The sequence below is a fragment of the Amblyomma americanum genome, chromosome 1 (genome assembly GCF_052857255.1).
Source record: "Amblyomma americanum isolate KBUSLIRL-KWMA chromosome 1, ASM5285725v1, whole genome shotgun sequence".
Taxonomy (NCBI): Eukaryota; Metazoa; Arthropoda; class Arachnida; order Ixodida; family Ixodidae; genus Amblyomma; species Amblyomma americanum.
The window spans coordinates 237,837,840-237,857,215 of record NC_135497.1 but is presented as its reverse complement, the minus strand read 5'-3'; the positions used below and the strand labels follow the sequence as shown (position 1 = coordinate 237,857,215).

The following is a 19,376-nucleotide window of genomic DNA, read 5'->3' as shown; positions in this document are numbered from 1 at the left end:
ACTAGCGCGCCCTGGCGAGGGCTCGCGCAGGCGGCCTTCCCTCCCCGGGCGCGCACTCCCGGGGTTCTCCTGGCGGCGACAACCTTAATGGCCATCTGTGCCTCATTTTGGGGAGGGAGAGGCTTTTGTCGGCTTTTTGCTTCCGCGGTGCGGGCCCCTTCGGCGGACGAGCATCTCCATCCCTTATATGGAGTGCACCAGTGTGTATACGGTCGAAAAGCGATGCGGGGGATGCGGCCACCCCAACCAGCAGCGCGCTGACTGCGTATATCGACGGGCCCCCGGCGGACGAACGCTCTTGTACGCACGCACACAGTGGAAGCATAAACTCCGCCCATTGATGGCCGCTGCCTCCCCCTTGTCGATTGTCATTTGGTGCAGCGGTCGACGCTTGTCGCGCGGGCGGACGACAGCACGGTTTCATTCGCCTCCCCTCCTCCTTGCCGCGTCTCGTGCGTGCGCAAGCGTGGCCGATACCTCCTCGGCCCCCGAAGCCGTAATGCAATCACAAGGCCATTGGCGCCCCCTGAACAGAACAATGGGCAGCGCCGTCTGCGGCTCAATCGCGGCACTTCCTACACTCCTGCTCGTAATGACGGAGGAAAGGGGGGGGGGGGGGGGGGGGGTGCAGAAGCGTTCCAGGAAGAGTTAAGATTTGGACAGGGGGCGCCTGCAGAGGCGGAAAGAGGACGGTGTCGAGCTAATGTCGAACAGCGCCTGGCCGGCCGATTCATCCTTTCGGCAAATTCTCGGCAGCCGGAGAAAATTTGGTCAGTTTATGGACCTGAACGCTTCGGACGCCAGTGATGTCGCAACGACGACGAACACCTTGTCTGGTGACGCAGTTCACGTCAAGTGTTGCTGTCTCATTTGAGCCAACCTTCTGCGCCCAACTTTGCCATCTTCCCCCGTCCCTCGACCCGCCGCTTCCCTAGTTGCTTCGTTTTCTTTAATTTGTTACACTTCTGAGAGCAGAAACGATCGTCGTTATCCCTCGTGTGTTTCTTGAGTTTCTTGTTTTATTTTCGTTACAGTTAGACGGCTTCACAGGTTGTACGCTGCCAAGCCAGAGAAACGGGAACCGAGAGCTCTGATGCGATTTTGGCTTTCGGTCGTTTTTTTTTTTTTTTTTCTCAGGAAGCAACGACGGGATCTATATTGTGGGCAGCGAACGTATATATGGGGCTGACGGTCATCGCTTACGGGGCGAGAGAAAGATAGCAGCAGGCTTCCTCACCGGCTTGTTCCATCTATTGTTGCGCGCGAGACCTTCGTCTCGTTGCCTCGGCCTCGGTTCGGGAGCTTTCTTAATTCCCTGGGCTCCACTCCCATCAATGCTGATGTCTCTGTTGCCTGATCGGCCGGCGCCGTCTTCTGGGAGCTGTTGCCCCTTCCTCTTCTCCTTCCTCCTCTGTCCCACAGCGCTTGTTTTACCTTCTGCCCAAGCTGGTTCGGGGGGCTCCGCACTGGCACTGCGCAGCCCCGTCCGCCGGCGCTCTCTTGCCCGCTCCTTTTCTTCCTCGCTGGGGAGACTAGTCCCACTTCCCGAAATGGGAAGCACGACAACTCTTGTGGCCGCTTGATGGAGTTCCGTAGGCACTCAGTGCAGCTGAAGCTTCCTTTCTTTCCTTCCTACTGCTTGCTTTATTGTTTTCTTTTTTTTTGTCACTTTAGAGACAAAAAGAGAGGCGCGCTTCAGATTTCTAATGTGTAACGCTTATGAATCACGCTTATGAATTCCCTTTTTTTTTGTAAGCAATGAGACAAACGCCTTTCTAGATGATATTGAACGTCATAAGTAAGACTTGCGAAGCTTTCTGCTTAAAAAAAAAAGAAGAAGATTGTGTTTCTTACTGAGGCCTCTTAATCTGTGAGCATAACATGCCCGTCTTCCTATTTACTGTCAGCTGAGAAGATGCGATGACCTTTCTTCTGCTTAGTTGAAGTTCCGTTCGATTGAATAATTCTCAGTAATCGATGTTTCTTCGCTTGCCCTTGAGGGCACGTAGCGGTCATCTCCGCTTTCTACAGGAGCAGCTGCTTCGCTTTAGAGTGAGTTCTCGAGTTCACGGGCTTCGGTGATTACCACATGACGAAGACGCAGTGTCACCAAATAAAGAAAAAGTCGAACAGCTATTTATAGTAAAATAATCACAAGGAGTAAAAAAGAACAAAGCATGTGAGTGCCGCTACGCGCGCACCATGCAGAGGGAAAACGGGCGTGCAGTGTGGGCGAGTGATGGAATGTCACCCGCGGTGACCTTTCGTAATTCGGGCGGCATCCTCTTTTCACCTCGATTTCACGGAATGACACCGGTGGGGTCCTTTCAAGAGTGCCGCCACGGATACCAGCGCGGAACCCTGTGCGCCCGACAGAAGAACGCCGGGGGTGGGGGGGTGTCGTCGGCATGACACCGCGTTTGCGCTCGCTTTCTGAACGCCGCGCTTTAGTTCAAAAGAAGTTCCACGGCCGCGTGGGGAGTGGGAGGGGGTTCAAGAACGTCGCCACAGCAGACGCCCTCGCTGGATCGGGATCGACCGCAGAGGCGGCACGGAGTGCAGCACGGCCGCGCGCACACGTGTGAAACTGGCGGCTGTCACGATCCCGCCGACGAGGAGGGCTTCGCATCTCTTCTTCCAGAGGCGAGAACGGAAGCCGGCAGGAGGAGGCGGCAGCGGCGACGCCTCGCGGTGCCAAGCGCCCACACTCCGCGGGAGCAAAATGCGGCTCCTTAGTTGGAACTCTCTAGGCCGCAGCCACGAAGCAAGCCGCACGACGTGCGTGCACGTGTTTGTGCGTGTGTAAATATAGTTGTCCTAGGCCGCCTCGTACCGGGTGATGTATGATTGCAAGAGCGGTTTTCATCTTGCCGCCACTCGGAAGCGTCACTTCCGCGCGCGGCTCGCGGACCGTGGCGGAAAACGGGTCACGTTGGCCCTTACATAAGCACTCTCCGGCTGACGGAGAAGATTGCACGCGGGCGCGTGCGGATGCGGACAGTACACGGAGCCCGCGGGAGGCGGTGCCTTCGCACGCCTGGCTTCGCACGTGCGGCTGCATTCTCCCTGGCCGCTTGTGCGTAGCGGATGCACGCACAGTCGTCGGTAGCGTTTGTCGCGAAGATCAACGAGGGTGCCGTCAGTTAATGTTGGCCGGGAATGTAATAAGGCGCTGTTTGCGAACTACGTCACCGGTAGCCGAACGGACCTGAACACGTCGGCCCGCGAGGTACCGAAGTCGTACTACGTGCTTCATTTTTGTGTGACGCGAAAATTTAATGAGAAAGGAACGAAACTAGAGAACCGCTTGCGCTCTACCGTCGCAAGCACACCTCGAAGTCTGACTGAATAGGCTTCTGCATGGTTCGTCCTTTCAAGGTGTGCTTTGCGAAGCCTGTCGTAATGAGCTGCGGGGAGTGATTGAAAACAGATTCGGCGCATTACTCATGGGCCCGCCGCGGTGGCTCAGTGGTTAGGGCGCTCGACTACTGATCCGGAGTTCCCGGGTTCGAACCCGACCGCGGCGGCTGCGTTTTTATGGCGCCCGTGTGCTGTGCGATGTCAGTGCACGTTAAAGATCCCCAGGTGGTCGAAATTATTCCGGAGCCCTCCACTACGGGACCTCATTCTTCCTTTCTTCTTTCACTCCCTCCTTTACCCTTCCCTTACGGCGCGGGTTCAGGTGTCCAACGATATATGAGACAGATACTGCGCCATTTCCTTTCCCCAAAAACCAATTATTATTATTATCATTACTCATGTAAGTATTTTCAAACGTTACGATCTCATCGTCACCTGCGCTGCTTACTAAAACATCAAGTCATGGCTTCGCACGTCATCGATAAATTATCATTGCAAAACCGTTCAGAGAGACGTACATGTACCTCATCTGTCGCCGCGGCATTACGTCAGAGTGGGAAACACGATGGCGGGAAGAAAGCAAGTGTCGCCACTCAGATCCGTGCGCTGCTCGCATCTCAGCGCTTTCCCCCGTGTAAGAAAGCTTTTCGCAAATCACGTCGCACAGGAGCGCGCATTCACGCGCTGTAAGCCAACCGCCGAGCGCGCTCATGTGCAAACGGACCCCGAGCAGCAGTCAAGTGCTCCCGAATGAAGAACAGTCTCGCATCGCGTTGTATACCCGCGCTTGTTCCATATTTCTCCAGGTATACTGGGCGAGTGAAGGGCCGCGTCGCTGATGCCCGCGAGCGCGTTTCTCAAGATAGTCTTCGACGATTGCTCCGAGATGGGAAGCGGCGATGCCGCCGAAACGTATCTCTCCTCCCGGTCGCAGCCCGGCAACGACTCGAGACATCATCGCACGGAGGAGCCCTTCCGCTTGTGTTGCAGCTGCCTCCTCTCAACCCGCGCTCCCTTGCGGCGGGCGAGGACGTTAAAATGTCATTAAACAAGCGCTGCCCGACTACGTCGCGCTGATAATTCATCTCGACGATTCTTAGACGGCGCGGTCCCCCGCGGACAGACCGGGACGGCGGCACGACGCGAGCTGCACGCTGATGATTTCGCTGAGCGCGCTCCGAATCAAGGGGTGGCCTCTGCGCACGCCGACGCGACGCCGATCGCACTTTTACTTGCTCGTGGGGTGCTGAAGGGAAATGGACGCAGACGAAAAGGAAGCGACGCTCGGGCTCCCCCGTACTCTTTACACACACGTGCGTGCACTGTCTGAATGAAAGGGGGGGGGGGGGGGGGGGGGGGGGAGAGAAAACAAAAAAGCTCATAAACGTGCCACTGCGATAGCAATGGAACATTAGTGACCTATGTTTTGCTGTCCTCGCTAAAACATGAAGTGAGCTTCTCTAGAGGGGCGATCTTAAATTCTGGCGCTACTCTAGATCACTGCTTCTAATGCGCAGATGAACGCAGATGTGCAATAAGAATGCATTGTTTTCTCAGCATCCCAAGGAATCCGCAATGAACTCGTCCACGTAATCCATTAAGTATTAAGTCCGAGGCACCATTAATCTTCCTTACCCTTTAATATTAAGCGCTCCTGTTAAAGCGTTGGGACATTTTCAAACGGGCAGGGACGCGGCTCCTTCACAATCGCTTCTGTTCCTTACCATGCTGGAAAACGATCACTAATTATTCTCATAGTTATCACAGTTCCACCAACGCCCCGCCCCGTAAGTGCTAATTTATGCTTAAATTACAGGTTTTTTATTATCTTACTCGGACATATAGATCATGTATGTATTGCTTCGTTCAATGAACAGTCTTCGTGTAACCTGCCACGCACAACTAAAGGCAAGGCTCTGCTGCACACGTGCGAAAAGTATGCACTTGCGTTGCTCCCTTTGCGTCCACGAGCATACAGTGCGCTCTGCATTCATGTCAGTCGCAAAACTGGCCATCAAAACGCAAATATCAGTTCGAGACTATAGGGGGACGAACCAAATCGACAGCGTTGATCTCCACAGTCGTGCGCAGAGGGGGGAGGAGGGGCAGGAGGGGCGGCTACCTACCCCCTAATCGTCTAAGGGGGCATCATGTCTACCTCATACCTTTACTCTGTCGGACCTGGACCCCATTATGTTGCGTTCCAGGAACTGTTCTACTTGCCAAGTCACCTTTGAGGCAATCTTCCCAGGTTCTTTTTGCACTGAAGAAAAGACAGATGTGTAGTATATTTTCTGTGGTTTAGGGGGAATAAAAATTCCTTCGGAAGCGCTTTTTACATTGATGCCTCAGTGGCGCAGGGACGGCTTTTCTCTGCATATGTAAAAACTACTGCTCAATAATGTTTTGTACATTCTGCAATTCCACCACATTGAAATAACTGTTTCATAACCATTCCTCATCTTTGCGCTGCGTTTTGACCGTAGGAGCCTCCATGGAAGGGGGGGGGGGGGTGCGCTGGGGTGAAACCTGGCTCCCCCTTAATGGAGAACCATGGGCACGCCTATGTTCCTCCCTAACCAACTTACGAACCACGTAAACTTCCTGACTGCACTGACACTGGGAGGCGCCCTTGGCAGCAGGAGTCCTCGAACCGACTTACTGCGCCTAACGCATGAGCTGCCCGACCTTCCGCCGGTTTCCCTTTGTTTCCCCTGTTGGATATAACAGTCCTGAAAGAGGGCTTTACTGAGTGGCTCTCTGCTTGTTTCGCCTCGAACACCATCCACGGCACGACCACAGTACTTGGTGGCATGCAGCTGCAATGCTAAGTTTACAGGGGCCAGTACAGAGCCGAGCGGCTGTGCACTTTTCTTGTTGGTCAAATCTGCTCGCTTCCTTCCTTGTACATCTTTTTACGTCTAGGTGTCACGCGCAGAGGCCGCCACCGAAGGGGAACATTCACAGGCTCCACGGACCCACTTAGGAGACATACACGCGCTCATTCAGCTCTTCCTTGCGCGAGCGCTATAGAGGACACTGGGCAAGTGTAGTGCGGGTACGAATGCGCGCGCGTTCTATTTCACGCGGGCGGAAATGAGTCGCTGATAAGAAAACGTCTGTCGGAACAGATCACTCCGGGGCTTCTGTCTTTCCTCACTCGCCCACAGCTCTGGTTGCTCAAGCGTCCGCCATTAACGAGCCTCGAAGCCGTGCTTTACTGACTTCATGGGCAGCAGCTCGAGCTTTGCCCGCCAGAAAACTTCGTTGGAGGATCACGCAGATAAAACTGGCTCACCGCTGTCAAGAGAACGTTAAGGTATACGAATCGAGGTTCGGTGTTGTTTTTGCTGCGGCATTTTTTTTTTGGCGAAGACAGCACCTGAATCTCACGGGAATGTCATGAAATTACGAGAAGAAACGCGTCAGTGGCGTTACAAATTTAGCGTTAGTAGCGCTTTGTTTTTCTGAAACAACCACCAAGAATGGCCAGCAAGGCGAACGGTTCGAGGGTGTTTTGAGCCTTCGTTTTATTACACTCCGCTAAATCTGATCGCTCCCTTCCCGTGCTCCACAAGCGAGTCGCGAGCGGTAAATAAAAACCAGGCACCTCAAGTGCAGTTGAGACCGTTCAGGGCCTTCGCGAAACTTTCGAAAGATAACCATTAATGGGCTGAACGCTGCTGCGTCCAGAGATAATGAAAGACTTCGCGCAGGCGGCTTTCCCGATAGTGCGCAAAAGTTTGCAGCTATAAACCAACAACGTTGCTCCGGCGCGGCGGCTCGTGTGTTCTTGAGACCCAGAGGAGTCGATTCACAGTCATGCATGCGGGCCAGATTTACAATCAGGGTCAGCCAGGCGCGGAGAGTACCACCTCCCGTGCTTATGTACACTATGGGCGCATCAGCTTTCACATCCAACGGCGCCGTTTACACGCCGTAAAGGCGCAGATTGTTCCCGCTTCTAGGGGCTGTAAATCAGCGGTAACGTTCACCGTGGGAACTGTCGTCGCACGCTTCCGTTCGTTGGCGAGCCGCACTCTGTTCGCCACTAAACTCTCCGCGTTGCGTTTTATGAGCGTTCCGCAGCTGTGCTGCCGACCCTGCAGTGGGTGCCGCGCGTGCCGTAATCGTTGCGCGTCGTCGAACTAACTATGCCTGTGCCGTGCTCCTTTCTGCTTGTTCAGTGTTGACGGGAAAGTTACGAGATGATATTAAACTGCCTTATGTATCAGCCTGCTATGCACAGAATATCTAACACGTTTTTCTCTCTCTTTTCTTTTTGGTCTACACAACAGTTCACATAGCTGGCACAGAAACACTCAGCCAGCTGGGACGAGACAGACATGGCATGGGCACTTTCAATGCTGTATTTTTTTTATTTAATACAAGCTTGAGCAATGAAATGAAATGGTGAACCATGGTAGTAACCGCGCAGAACGCCCGAAAGGTGCATAAAAGTTTGCAGTGTAGTCAATTAAAGGCGCCCTCTTTCGTGCCACAGGGGAGAAGTTTGAGGTGCGTTGTAGGAAGGGGACCAGTGGACAGAAAAACAGCAGCGGGTTTGAGCAGTACACAACCGAGCGTATAGATGGAGAAGAAGAAGAAGAAGAAGAAGAAGAAGGGGATAGATTGGTGATGGCCTGTCCGCAGGTTAGTACTCAAAGCCCGAGCCCAACACCCCGTTCACGCATGCGCATCGTTCGTTTGGATAGCAAAACCCAGTGTTTCACTGGTATCTCACCAGTGTCATCGCTCTGCATGGAATCGGCGTGAACGTTGATGGAGTTTCGGGGGTGGTCCATATAACCTGCGAACAAGCCTCCATTAGTACACCTGCCCGCGAGCCAAAAAAAAAAAAGCGCTGGGAACAAAAATAAACGTGCGTGTTTACAGTCCGTACTTTGCGGCGCGCGCAAACACATGTCATTCGCACATATACTAGCATGGTCGACAAGTTCACAAACAGGGAAAATTGACTTCGTATTGCGTGGGCGGAAGTCCTGCGTAAGACTCACTCGGTCAATAATAACCGAACAGTAAGAATTTTCTGTGAAGTAATTCCGGATATCATCCACCTGAGACGTCGAAATAACCGTCCAACTGCAACGACGTGACTGATGAAGGCGGTGGCCCGCTGTGGAAAGAAAACGTGAGCGTAAGGTGGCTTTTGGCTCGTACGACATTGTATTGCTTTTTCTTTTGCTTTGACACCCCTCTTGCGTAACGCACTCGGGCATTTAAACGGAATGTAAATTAAATGAAATAAAACGTACGACAGTATTGACAACCTTTGAATTCTGTCCCAGTTGATGCCCCAGACTGGATTTCCAAAGCCTTCGACAATCGCCTTACGAAGGCTTCGCTGCATGTCCCGAAATGTCGCAATTATTTTCCGCACCAACGTATATATCTTAACAGACTGCTTTAGCATATCGTTACCGCACGCCGTTACCGTTAACACTCCCGCCGGTAGCTGTCTCAGCAAGTGCAGAGCGTTTTATCCTATACCGCTGCCGCGCAATTTATTAGAGAGTTTTAGCACATACTCACCACAGACCACTATGCCGTATGCGGTAACGATATGTTAAAACTGTATTGTTATACCGCTACCAACCCCTGCAAGGAACTGTACGTGCGTGTGACGAACGTGCGGAAGCAGCGCACAACAGTACAGGTATACGGTGGCAATAGCGGTATGGCAGCAACGGTGTGCAAAAACATTCTGCAGTGATCAGAGCGCGATAATCCATGCGCGAGACCTTACGTGTGTTTGGCGCTGCGTGATGCTGCGCTGAGCAAAATTTCATACTGTGGCTTTGAGTGGATGGATCGGAATTTCATGTGCCACCCGCATGTTCTCGCGCACGTGCCGCTCCATGCACGCTTAACCACAGCGCCGCATGTACAAGGCCATGCGCTTGCGTCGCTGCGTTCCGTTCTCTGAGTATACGTTGAGGATGCACCTGCGTTCAACGTCAGTACACTCCGAAAACATGCACTGGCGATTTCGTGCTCACAGTTTAAGCAGCCGGTATAGGCCATGCCAGCATTTCCTGCAAAAAATCGGGGTTTCAGATAACTATTCTAAACATTGTTTTGAATATAATGTTTGGCGAGTATTCAACTGGTGTTGCTCGCCGGAGAAAGTATAGGGTAATATGGCCACGCAGTTCAATTTAAAAACATCGGACATTTTTGTTCATTTACTCTATAGCAAAGGAGACATCTGCCTCTTTCACGAGCTTTAATTTTGTATATAATTGGTTTTTGGGGAAAGGAAACGGCGCAGTATATGTCTCGTACATCGGCGGACACCTGAACCGCGCCGTAAGAGAAGGGATAAAGGAGGGAGTGAAAGAAGAAAGGAAGAAAGAGGTGCTGTAGTGGAGGGCTCCGGAATAATTTCGACCACCTGGGGATCTTTAACGTGCACTGACATCGCAGAGCACACGGGCGCCTTAGCGTTTTGCCTCCATAAAAACGCAGTCGCCGCGGCCGGGTTCGGTCGGGTTCAATTTTGTAGAAATCATTTTTCCAGCCATGCAACCACAACAGCGGCGACACTTTAAATAATTGGTTTTTTTGGGGAAAGGAAATGGCGCAGTATCTGTCTCATACATCGTTGGACACCTGAACCGCGCCGTAAGGGAAGGGATAAAGGAGGGAGTGAAAGAATAAAGGAAGAGAGAGGTGCCGTAGTGGAGGGCTCCGGAATAATTTCGACCACCTGGGGATCTTTAACGTGCACTGACATCGCACAGCACACGGGCGCCTTAGCGTTATTCCTCCATAAAAACGCAGCCGCCGCGGTCGGGTTCGAACCCGGGAACTCCGGATCAGTACCCGAGCGATCTAACCACTGAGCCACCGCGGCGGGGCGCGGCGACACTTTCTGTGCGGCAGATAAGACGACGACACGAAGGCGGAGTGCAGACTATTTCAGCGACGCGAGGGTCTGGGTGTACTTCGTCACTAGAGAGAGAAAAAAAAAGCGTTGTTTGGGCTTTCTTCACGATCCATACGCTTAGCGTTTTCAGAGGTGTCTCACAATATGTGGCATCAACTGCGAGCCCCTAAAAACCCACCATGGCAGTAGGCACACGATCTTAAGGACGCGGAAGACATCGCAGCGTATACGTCACACTAACATTTTTTTTTCTCCTTATGTTCTCCCCGTTCTGGAATATTTCTGTGATCTCTTGGCTAAATTACAATAGCAAGAGATATGCGCTGTAAGCAAATAGAAAAAAAACACATTCTTCCGTCTACAAATACAAAATAGACAAAAAATCCCAATCAGTGGGATCAACCGGGGCGGGTTCGAAGCAAGCCGCATCTCCGACACTCAGTGACCCGAATACGCTATATGCCCTTAAACGAACATGCGTACGCACTTGCTCTTCCTCGCCCTCCCCTCTCCCTTTTGTGTTGTTCAGGCAGGCATGCGGACAAAATGGCCGAGGCGGTGGTTGTTAACCCCGTTCTCCGCTCCATGGCTAAAATTGCAGCGACAGGCCCGCCGCCAGAGGAGCGAGCCCCTTTGTTCACGCGAGTGATGCGAGGCGAAAAGCAAACCTTCTTGCTGCTTCTGCGTTCGCCCGGTTTGCAGGCGAGCCTTGATGGACGAGCTGCGTGCGGGCGGTAATTAAACGGCGATCCTTCACTCTTTCACAAGGGCCTCGCAAATCTCGCGCAGGCAGCGCCTACGCCGCGACACATTTCAACGCAGCCGCGACACCCGTGGCGACCCCGAGGAGACGCCTCCGGCCCGCCAAGGGCGCCCCCAAGGAGGGGCCACACTTGTGTTTACGCAGTTAGGTAGGGTTCACCACGTCGAGGGGTTGAGCAAACAGTCATATAAGGTGCCGACTCGGGCCGAATATACTTGCAGCTGCCTTGCGATGCATGTTTTTATTATATACTGCACGGAATGCTCAGCGTATACGCGTGCTATACGTAATTAATTTCGAACAGTAATTGCAGTTTTCGCCGGGACGGAGGATGCGAATCAGGTTACACGGGGGAATTTTTACACGTTTTGGTTAGTGCGCGGACAATGGTGCCGTAGCGAACATCCAAACCAGGTGACAATTTTCGCCTGAAAACTGCGCAGTGGTCAAGTTCATCGTGTTTCGCTTGTATATGGAACAAGAAATATAGAGTAAAAAAAATATTTCCACCTGCTCAAGCGCGCGATATGACGGGAAAACAATGTTGGAATTTTCTAACATTTCTTCTCCGTGCTTGCATTTTTTTTTGCGCACCCTAAAGAAATTGCGAAATGATTTGCAGGAACGTAAATCTGTGTCCTCCCTAACGAGACGCTTGTATCTGCATTTTGTCTAAAGAAAAAAAAAGTAATTGCGCGTGGGAGGTATTCAATTGGCCGCATCTGATCAGAGGCCGAATTGACAAATGTTTTCGCGCGTGATAGCGTTTACGTGGCATTGTCAGTTTTCGTTGAGCGGCTCACGAAGGGTTTGTACGCGTGCGGAGATTGCGTGAACTCGGCCCATGAAACGGTGATGCCTTGCGTAGTATCCGCGCGTTGTTTTTGCTACCGAATATGAAGGAACCTGAACGAGCGGCGTCCCAGGGCAACGGCCAACGCATGCGTGCCTCTGTCCACGCCCAGCTCTGACAAGCTCTCGATGAACGTTTGAATCCGCGGTGTTATCTTGAAATTTCAGGAAGTAGCTTTTTGTAAAGAAGGATGTTAATGTATTATTATATATTACGCATTTCTCTATTTAGAACCGAAGAAGGAGCGGTGTTAATGGTGCTCGGCTGCTGACCCGAAAGACGCGGGTTCTATCCCGGCCACGGCGGTCGCATTTCGGTGGAGGTGAAATGCTAGAGACCCGTGTACTGTGCGCTGTCAACCCCAGCCGGTCGAAATTATCCGAAGCCCTCAACACCGGCGTCCCTCATAGACTGAGTCGCTTTGGGGCGTTAAATCCCATAAAGCCAAACCTATATAAAACCCGGTTTTGACGGTAATAAGGAGTTATCAGCCATTGCCGGTTGATATGTTCAGAAAAAAAAAATAAAGAAACCACGGGTGGCGAACCATGGCTAAACCTCATAAGCGGAAAAGCCTCGTGTTTCTACCTGTGCAAACATGGCACAGATATGTATACAATGAAACGCGATAATGCGAGAACGAGGCTGTCGCTGTATTCACTGCTGCGTGGTGCAGGGTTCTACATAGACTTCTTGCTCAAGTGTGTGCCCGTGCAAAAGGTGCGGCGATACTTGTCTTCCTCACATGTTTTTCACCATCTCAAAAGCATGCATCGTTCACAACGGCGTATAATTTACTGCAGTTCACAAGGTTCATAAGTCGAGTAATGAAATTTCTGCTGCGAAGCTATAGTTTCGCTTTAAGCCTGTTTCACATGGTGCGACGAGAACGAAAAATTACGGTCCGGTCGCACTGTCGTTGCAACGGTAATCGCAGCCGCCGTTTCACATGCCAACGATTTCTGTCGGTGCCGTCGGCACCCTAGCGTCGGTGCGGCCTTTCAGTGGACTAAAATTCTTCGGCAGCAATAAATGTCAAACATCGTGGCAGGCGTTGATTTTGTAATCATGGGTAATAATATTGAGCTGTGATGTACTCTTAAGCTCAATAAAACGTTTTCGAGATTTTCCTGTCATGTCGCTGAGCTCCTATTGGCTGACTACTGTGGCCATCGCTGCGACCGCACCGACGCTGCGACAATGCGACCAACTTGTTGAAAGTCTGTCGCAGTGGCCCTGCGACGAGAACGACGCGCATTTCTGTCGCACAGCGGCAGAAATCGCACTGCGCTGCGGCAACAATCGCATCATGTGAAACGGCCTTTACGCGGCCTACCATGTACTTGCAGAATGCACAAGTATGCCTTTTAAGCGCATAATTGCTCGTTAAATTGCCTCTTAGGGAGCGCATGGCTGAATCTTAGGTTGAAAAGGAACGTGGGGTGTGCTCATTGCTCTTCCCCCCCTGCCAGCATTGAGAGTATCGCGTTCCTCCGACACCCACGCTGCGTATCGCGCACGAAGCCAACCCACCCCATGCCCACGGAGCCCGCACGAAAAATGCGCAAAGATGCACACTGAAGCGCGAGCGACTTCCACGCAAGCTGCGCAGCAGCGCTCATTTCCGGAGTGGCACGGCAGCCGGGCACGTCGCGCGCGCTGTGATGTCCGCGCCGAAGACTGAATTGCGGCGCCGCATCGATGCGATAAGTGAAGCCGCGATAAGTACGAGGCCTCCCTGGGGCAGACAGCGCGGGCGATGTTTAGGAAGCGGCAGCAGCAGCAGCAGCCGCGCGGGGCGAGCAGCCAGCGCCTGCCACCAGCGACCGAGCAGGCGACAAATTGAGCCGCCAGCGCTGCCAGCGGAACATGCGTGATGAATCTGAACAGCCGTCGGCCGCCCCGAAATTGAGCCCGATAAAGAACCGCCCTGCGCTCGAGCAGGCCAGCGTTCGGGCGGCGGCAGCACCTTTTGGCGTCTCCCGTGGTCGCCGCGTATATTTAGGCAGTGGCTGCCGCGCCCGGTTGCCCCGCTGCCGCGCGGCGTCCATCTTTCCGTGCCGAGCAGCGGCCGCGCTCCGGCTGCTGCGGCGGCCGCTTGATTTATGACCATCGCGCGACGCTGTTTTTGATTCCCGCACTGCTCGCGCGCTGGCCGCTGCTTGTGCAAGCCGCGTCAGCGAGCGCGCTCCCGGGGCCGCCTGAAGCGCACTTCTGTTCTTGCGCACGTCGCGGACGACGGTTTGAAGGCACCGCGCTCTTTCGCACCCTCCTTTGCCGCTATCCTCGGTTCCTCTCTTTTTCTGTCGCCGGGAAGAAGAAGACAGCGGAGGAGGCCTCGGCAGGGTGGGCCGCGGGTTACTGCACTGGGGCGGCGGCTCCCTTTCCGCCTCCGGCGATGCTCAGGCGCATTCAACGCCTCCGCGTCACCCGACACCCGTTATGGCAGCGGCGCGACACGTGCTAAAACACACGATAAACCCATGGCATAGGACTCGTCATAGTGCACTGTAGTATGGCCGTCCGCACTGTGCTCACAGTTTTGCCGAAGGGAATTTTCCTGAAGCTCCTGTGCTCGCTTTTTTCCGCGCCTTATGAGATAACTGTACGCGCAAGCGAAATATTCCCACACGGGGAGGGTTTTGACTCTACGTTTCTAACGTTTTCATACCACTCGCCAAGGCTTTTACGTGTGACGTCATCTTTGCTAATGAAACATAACTTTAAGAAGCCGCCAACATAAACAAATCAGCATGTATGAATTTTCTTTTGCGGACGAAACGCAATTGAAAATTCGTATATGCGTTGCACTGCAACAGCTGCATGGAAAAAAAAACATGCGCCTCACCATGAAAAATAGTATCCAAAGCCCTCCGAAATAGACCTGGATGCCATGCTCGATGCACGTAACCATAGATATTCCAGCCAGTCCATCGACTGCACGCCGTGGTCTGTCGTAATATAACACACCACGCACTTGTACGTGTCGGCTGTCTTCAGCATAATCTTTGCACCGAAAGAGAGAAGTAGGCCTACATCAAGACCATGGTCGGAATTGCCCAGGGTTGAAACGCTCCTCCTCTGTTCGTATGTGCGAGGGGGTAGAACGCACATGGTGGTAGGTTGTTCCATGGGAGTTGTCCCTGGAAGGTAGCATCTTCCCGCAAGGTTTCGCTTTTGCTGTTTTCTGCAATGCTCCTGGAGGCTTGCTGAATACGTCGACGGACTAGGCCATTGAGGAAAAGGCGAACTGCTTGGTTTTTGGCTCAATCGACAACTATGCATGCTTTTAGAACACAGTTCCACGCACCGTCGGCGAAAACTCGAATGCTTCTGAAGCTGGTTAATCTGTAAATTTCAAGATGCGATGGCAAGCGAGCCACTGGCTTCGGTTCCGCAGTATCGGCTTCTGTACCAGAGGTTTCCTTCGGATGAAGTATCTTGAGGTATCTCTTGCTTCAAAGATCGTCCTGGCCTTTTGGACAGACAACACAGGACATTCTCCCTACTCAGGGTGGACATCTCTATGCAGCTGGTGGCTTCGTGCTGACGCGCGAGTGCTGCGCCCGCCGCCCAGCCGGCGATGGCTTCTGTGCAGGAGGCCGCCCTTCGAGCAAGGGATCCCGAGGCTGCGCAGGAACTGGGCGAGCCGAGCTTCTTCTCCCGGTCTCATCCGACGTGTCGCCTTCCCTCGAGCAAGACCGGACCGACGCGGTGTCTTCGCTGGTCGGCGACCGACTGCCGCACAGCCAGCTAGCGCCGGCGGCTCCAGCGGCGGCCGGGGGCCATCACGGGCGGCCGCGCGTTCGGAGTCAGGCTCTGGAAGACTACCTTTGCGTGGCCTCGTCGGCTCACTGCACCGCTGGCTGTCTCTAGCACCTTGGGCCGCGGGTCACGCACCGTCACGTTGGCAGCGGGGCGCCGCCGATGGCGCGGGGCCCCGACACGCACCTTGGACGCCAATCGAAGGCCCTCTTCACGCGCCGCCGGCTGGCCGCCGCGGGTGCGCCACTGCGGAACGATGAGGCCCAGGGGTTTCCGATAGACGGACCAGGTTCTGCGCGTTCCGCAAGATGAACCCTCGGCGGCACAGCGCGCCACGCGCACACGTCGGCGGGCAGAGCGCGCGCAGCCCGCTCGGCGCGATACGGGCCGCGTTCGCCCATCCCGGGACGAAGGGGCTGTGTCTTTGGACAGTCCCCCGGGGTTGGAGATGCAGCTGTAACGCTGCACGGGCGATACAAAGCGAAGGAATAAAAGCCGAGCAAATACGCGCTGTGTTTTTGCTCACCAGTGCGTAAAGCCATGCAGCCCCGTCGACTTCGACGAGCTGGTCCATCGCGACTGCTTTTTTTTTTGTCCTCTTCCTTCCTTCCGCAATACTTTCTCTATCTTCTTTGTTGGCTTCAGATTCAATCTCACGAAAGGGATGTTACAGTAGGACAAAATATAGCTTGAACCCAATCGATGTCCTACGGTGAGAGATTAGCATCGTCGCCGTGCTTCACTTTAGAAGCACTTCGTATAGTTCGAAGGATGAGCTTTCAGCTTCTCTCTATATAAAGCCGCGTGAAAATTTGCCGCATTACACTGCGTGCGCAGATGTGCAGAACAATAACAAGTTCAGAACAGCCGGTCCGAAGGGATCCAGCGGCAACATTTGCAACACGACTATTTTAAAATCTTTCACGTTCGATTTGTGCCAGCAAAGTTTCACGTTGACTAGGCATTTAAGTTTAAGACAGATAAATATACTTCAGATCCCCGATGAAATGCTAATATAGTATAACACCAGGAACAATGTGCTGTAAGTCCCAGTTTATCGGGTCGTAATGTGCCTTAGCCGTCGATGTGTTGGTATACAGCATAACGAAAATGATAAATCATCTGCTATTTCAAGCTGCAATTGCCTACTTTCTGTGGATATTTCTTTAATTTCGGTTACTGTTCGTGGCTGCCGACAATTTCAATTGAACGCCAGCACCACCCTGCACCACATTTACTTTACTTACCATATCCTTTAATGGATATGGTATATCCTTTAAAGGACCTACTTATAATTATAAGTAGGTCCCTTAGTTATGGGTGCTTTTTTTTCGGAATTCGTGGGGAAAAAAAATAGGGCGCTTTTTTCGAGCTCAAATCTGGGTTAAAATCGGGTTATTCAGGAAAAATTCTCGTAGTAGTTCGGGTTTTTTCGGGTCCTTTTTTGCAGCACAGGACAGTTTAGTATAACAGTCCATTTTTCAGCTGGACGAAAGATGCCTTATTTTTTTGCTCATTTTTTTTGCTCATTGCTCATTATTTAATTTTAAAAAAGCGCAGAAATCGTGGGTTGCTCTAAAACATTATTTAACACTTGAGATTTTTTTTTGCTGATCTGTTACAAATATTCCATCGCGTATTTTCCCAGTCTCCTTCGAAACAATACCACGTCGATCAATACCGCGACCTGCCTGTATCTGTAAAGTGCGGAAACATTCAACATCATAGCGACGATTATTAACGCAGAAGGTCGTTGGGTAAGGGTGTCGTTAGCGTGAGTAGCGCTCATACATGAACCCGATAAGACGCCTTGTCAGCAGCCGAGTTTTTGCCTCTCGCTTCTAAATCGCCTTTTCCAAACTTATGCTCAAAATTCATCCGCGTCATGAAAGCAAGCTTTAAAACAGATTTAAGGTGATGTTTTCAGCATAACAGCACAACGTCACATAGCCAAAGAAGACAGGCAGAAGCATAGCGACGATTATTAACGCAGAAGGTCGTTGGGTAAGGGTGTCGTTAGCGTGAGTAGCGCTCATACATGAACCCGATAAGACGCCTTGTCAGCAGCCGAGTTTTTGCCTCTCGCTTCGAAATCGCCTTTTCCAAACTTATGCTCAAAATTCATCCGCGTCATGAAAGCAAGCTTTAAAAACAGATTTAAGGTGATGTTTTCAGCATAACAGCACGTCACATAGCCAAAGAAGACAAGCAGAAGCGCTATGTTTCGTCCTTCCTGCTCTTTCTTCTGCCTGTCTTCTTGGCCGTGTGCCGTTGCGCTGTCACGTTAAAAACATGACCTTAAATCTACTATACCAACCATAGTCCAACAAGTAACTCTTCTAAAGCGTTAAGGGAGGTTTATGATCCCTAATAGACTGGAGACAGCCCTCTGGAATAAGCACTAGATATCGACAAATTTTCTTGCGGTGTCTTCATCTTTTCGAACTGGAAAACTAGCATCCACTATAGAAAGCTCACTATCGGGGAGAACCGGGGTTTCATCCGATTTTTAATAACTATGTTGGGGGTACGGGAATCGGGAAAAATCCGGTTCTACACGAAAAACGAGGGGTCCTATTTGTAAGTCAGTACTCTTCAGCGCCACAATATATCCAATTTATACCAATATATGGATCCAATACATCCCACCCATCCATTGTGTCCCATCGATTCCTTTTCTAACTTTTCTTGGTTCGTCCTATTTCGCATAAAAAATGCTAACTACGAACGCGCATCATATTAACCGTTAACCAGCAAAATATGGGCTTTCAAAAATTTGGAATTTTGGCAGCCACAAGTGTCATTGTCCTGGTGCGAACCTATACGCATAAATGTCCTCAGAAGCAGTAAAAGGAGAATTAACTGCGCAGCTACGTCCATAAAGAAACTAACACTGTCATTCAAAAACCACATCATGAAGGAGGGAAACAATGAATTCTGTATAACGGCAATGCCCCTTGTACGATTAAGGCGGTATTTAACGGAGCAGGGCCCTGGCAGTCTACAGGGAAACAACAGCGCCGGGCTAGGGACGGATCTCTATCTCGATTAGTTTCTGGTGGCCGTGCGTGCGTGTGTGCATGCTTTAATCGGCATACTCCGCGTCCCGCCGAGTGAGCCGTCGTGGTCACAACCATACTCGGAGTCGGCGTCCCCTCTCGCTTCGCTGCCCGGCAGGTAGAGCGGCGCATTGGCTGCTCTCTTGCAAATGAGCCCTTCCCGACCCGACAATGAACGAGGCGCGCCCACCAACCCCGGCCGAAAAAAAAAAAAGAAAAAGTACTGAGACCCAGGAAGGCACTCCCGGTGGGAGCACTCGATGCTGCTTGAGCATCGTCGTTTTCATGGAGCTACCACCTCTTTGCACCATACGCCGGGCAACCGATTCAACCATGCGCGCAGTTTGGCTGATGCAGCTATAGAAGCTGGCTGCAAGTGAACAGTCTCGGTAAAAAGTTACGAGGCCACTGTGGTCGCATGCATTTCTGCGCTCAAAGTCTGTGTGCCTTACGCGTTGGGAAATTAAACGTCCGTGTGTCGCGTGCCCTTTTTCCCTCTCGTATACGAGGTTTCACTTTTGGCCTTCGAAGGCTTTGACTTTTGAACGTCTAGACGGCATGGCTTCCTCCTGCGCAGTATTTCGGTAAAGTGTGTAAAGCCGCCGACAGTTTTCAAACAAAAGGTCTTCACGTCTCGTCGTTTTTGAAGTGGCCGTTCACCATATT

At 52.1% G+C, this 19,376-nt stretch overlaps 1 protein-coding gene across 1 annotated transcript in view; it reads right to left on the bottom strand.

Moving 5' to 3' along the window:
• LOC144114797 (uncharacterized) overlaps nucleotides 1-19,376 on the bottom strand; it is a gene marked incomplete in the record, with an annotated part of 203,632 nt that overhangs the window by 90,032 nt on the left and 94,224 nt on the right. The window contains 1 exon segment of the mRNA XM_077648759.1: nucleotides 8,105-8,170. Coding sequence (XP_077504885.1) covers nucleotides 8,105-8,170 — 66 coding nt within the window.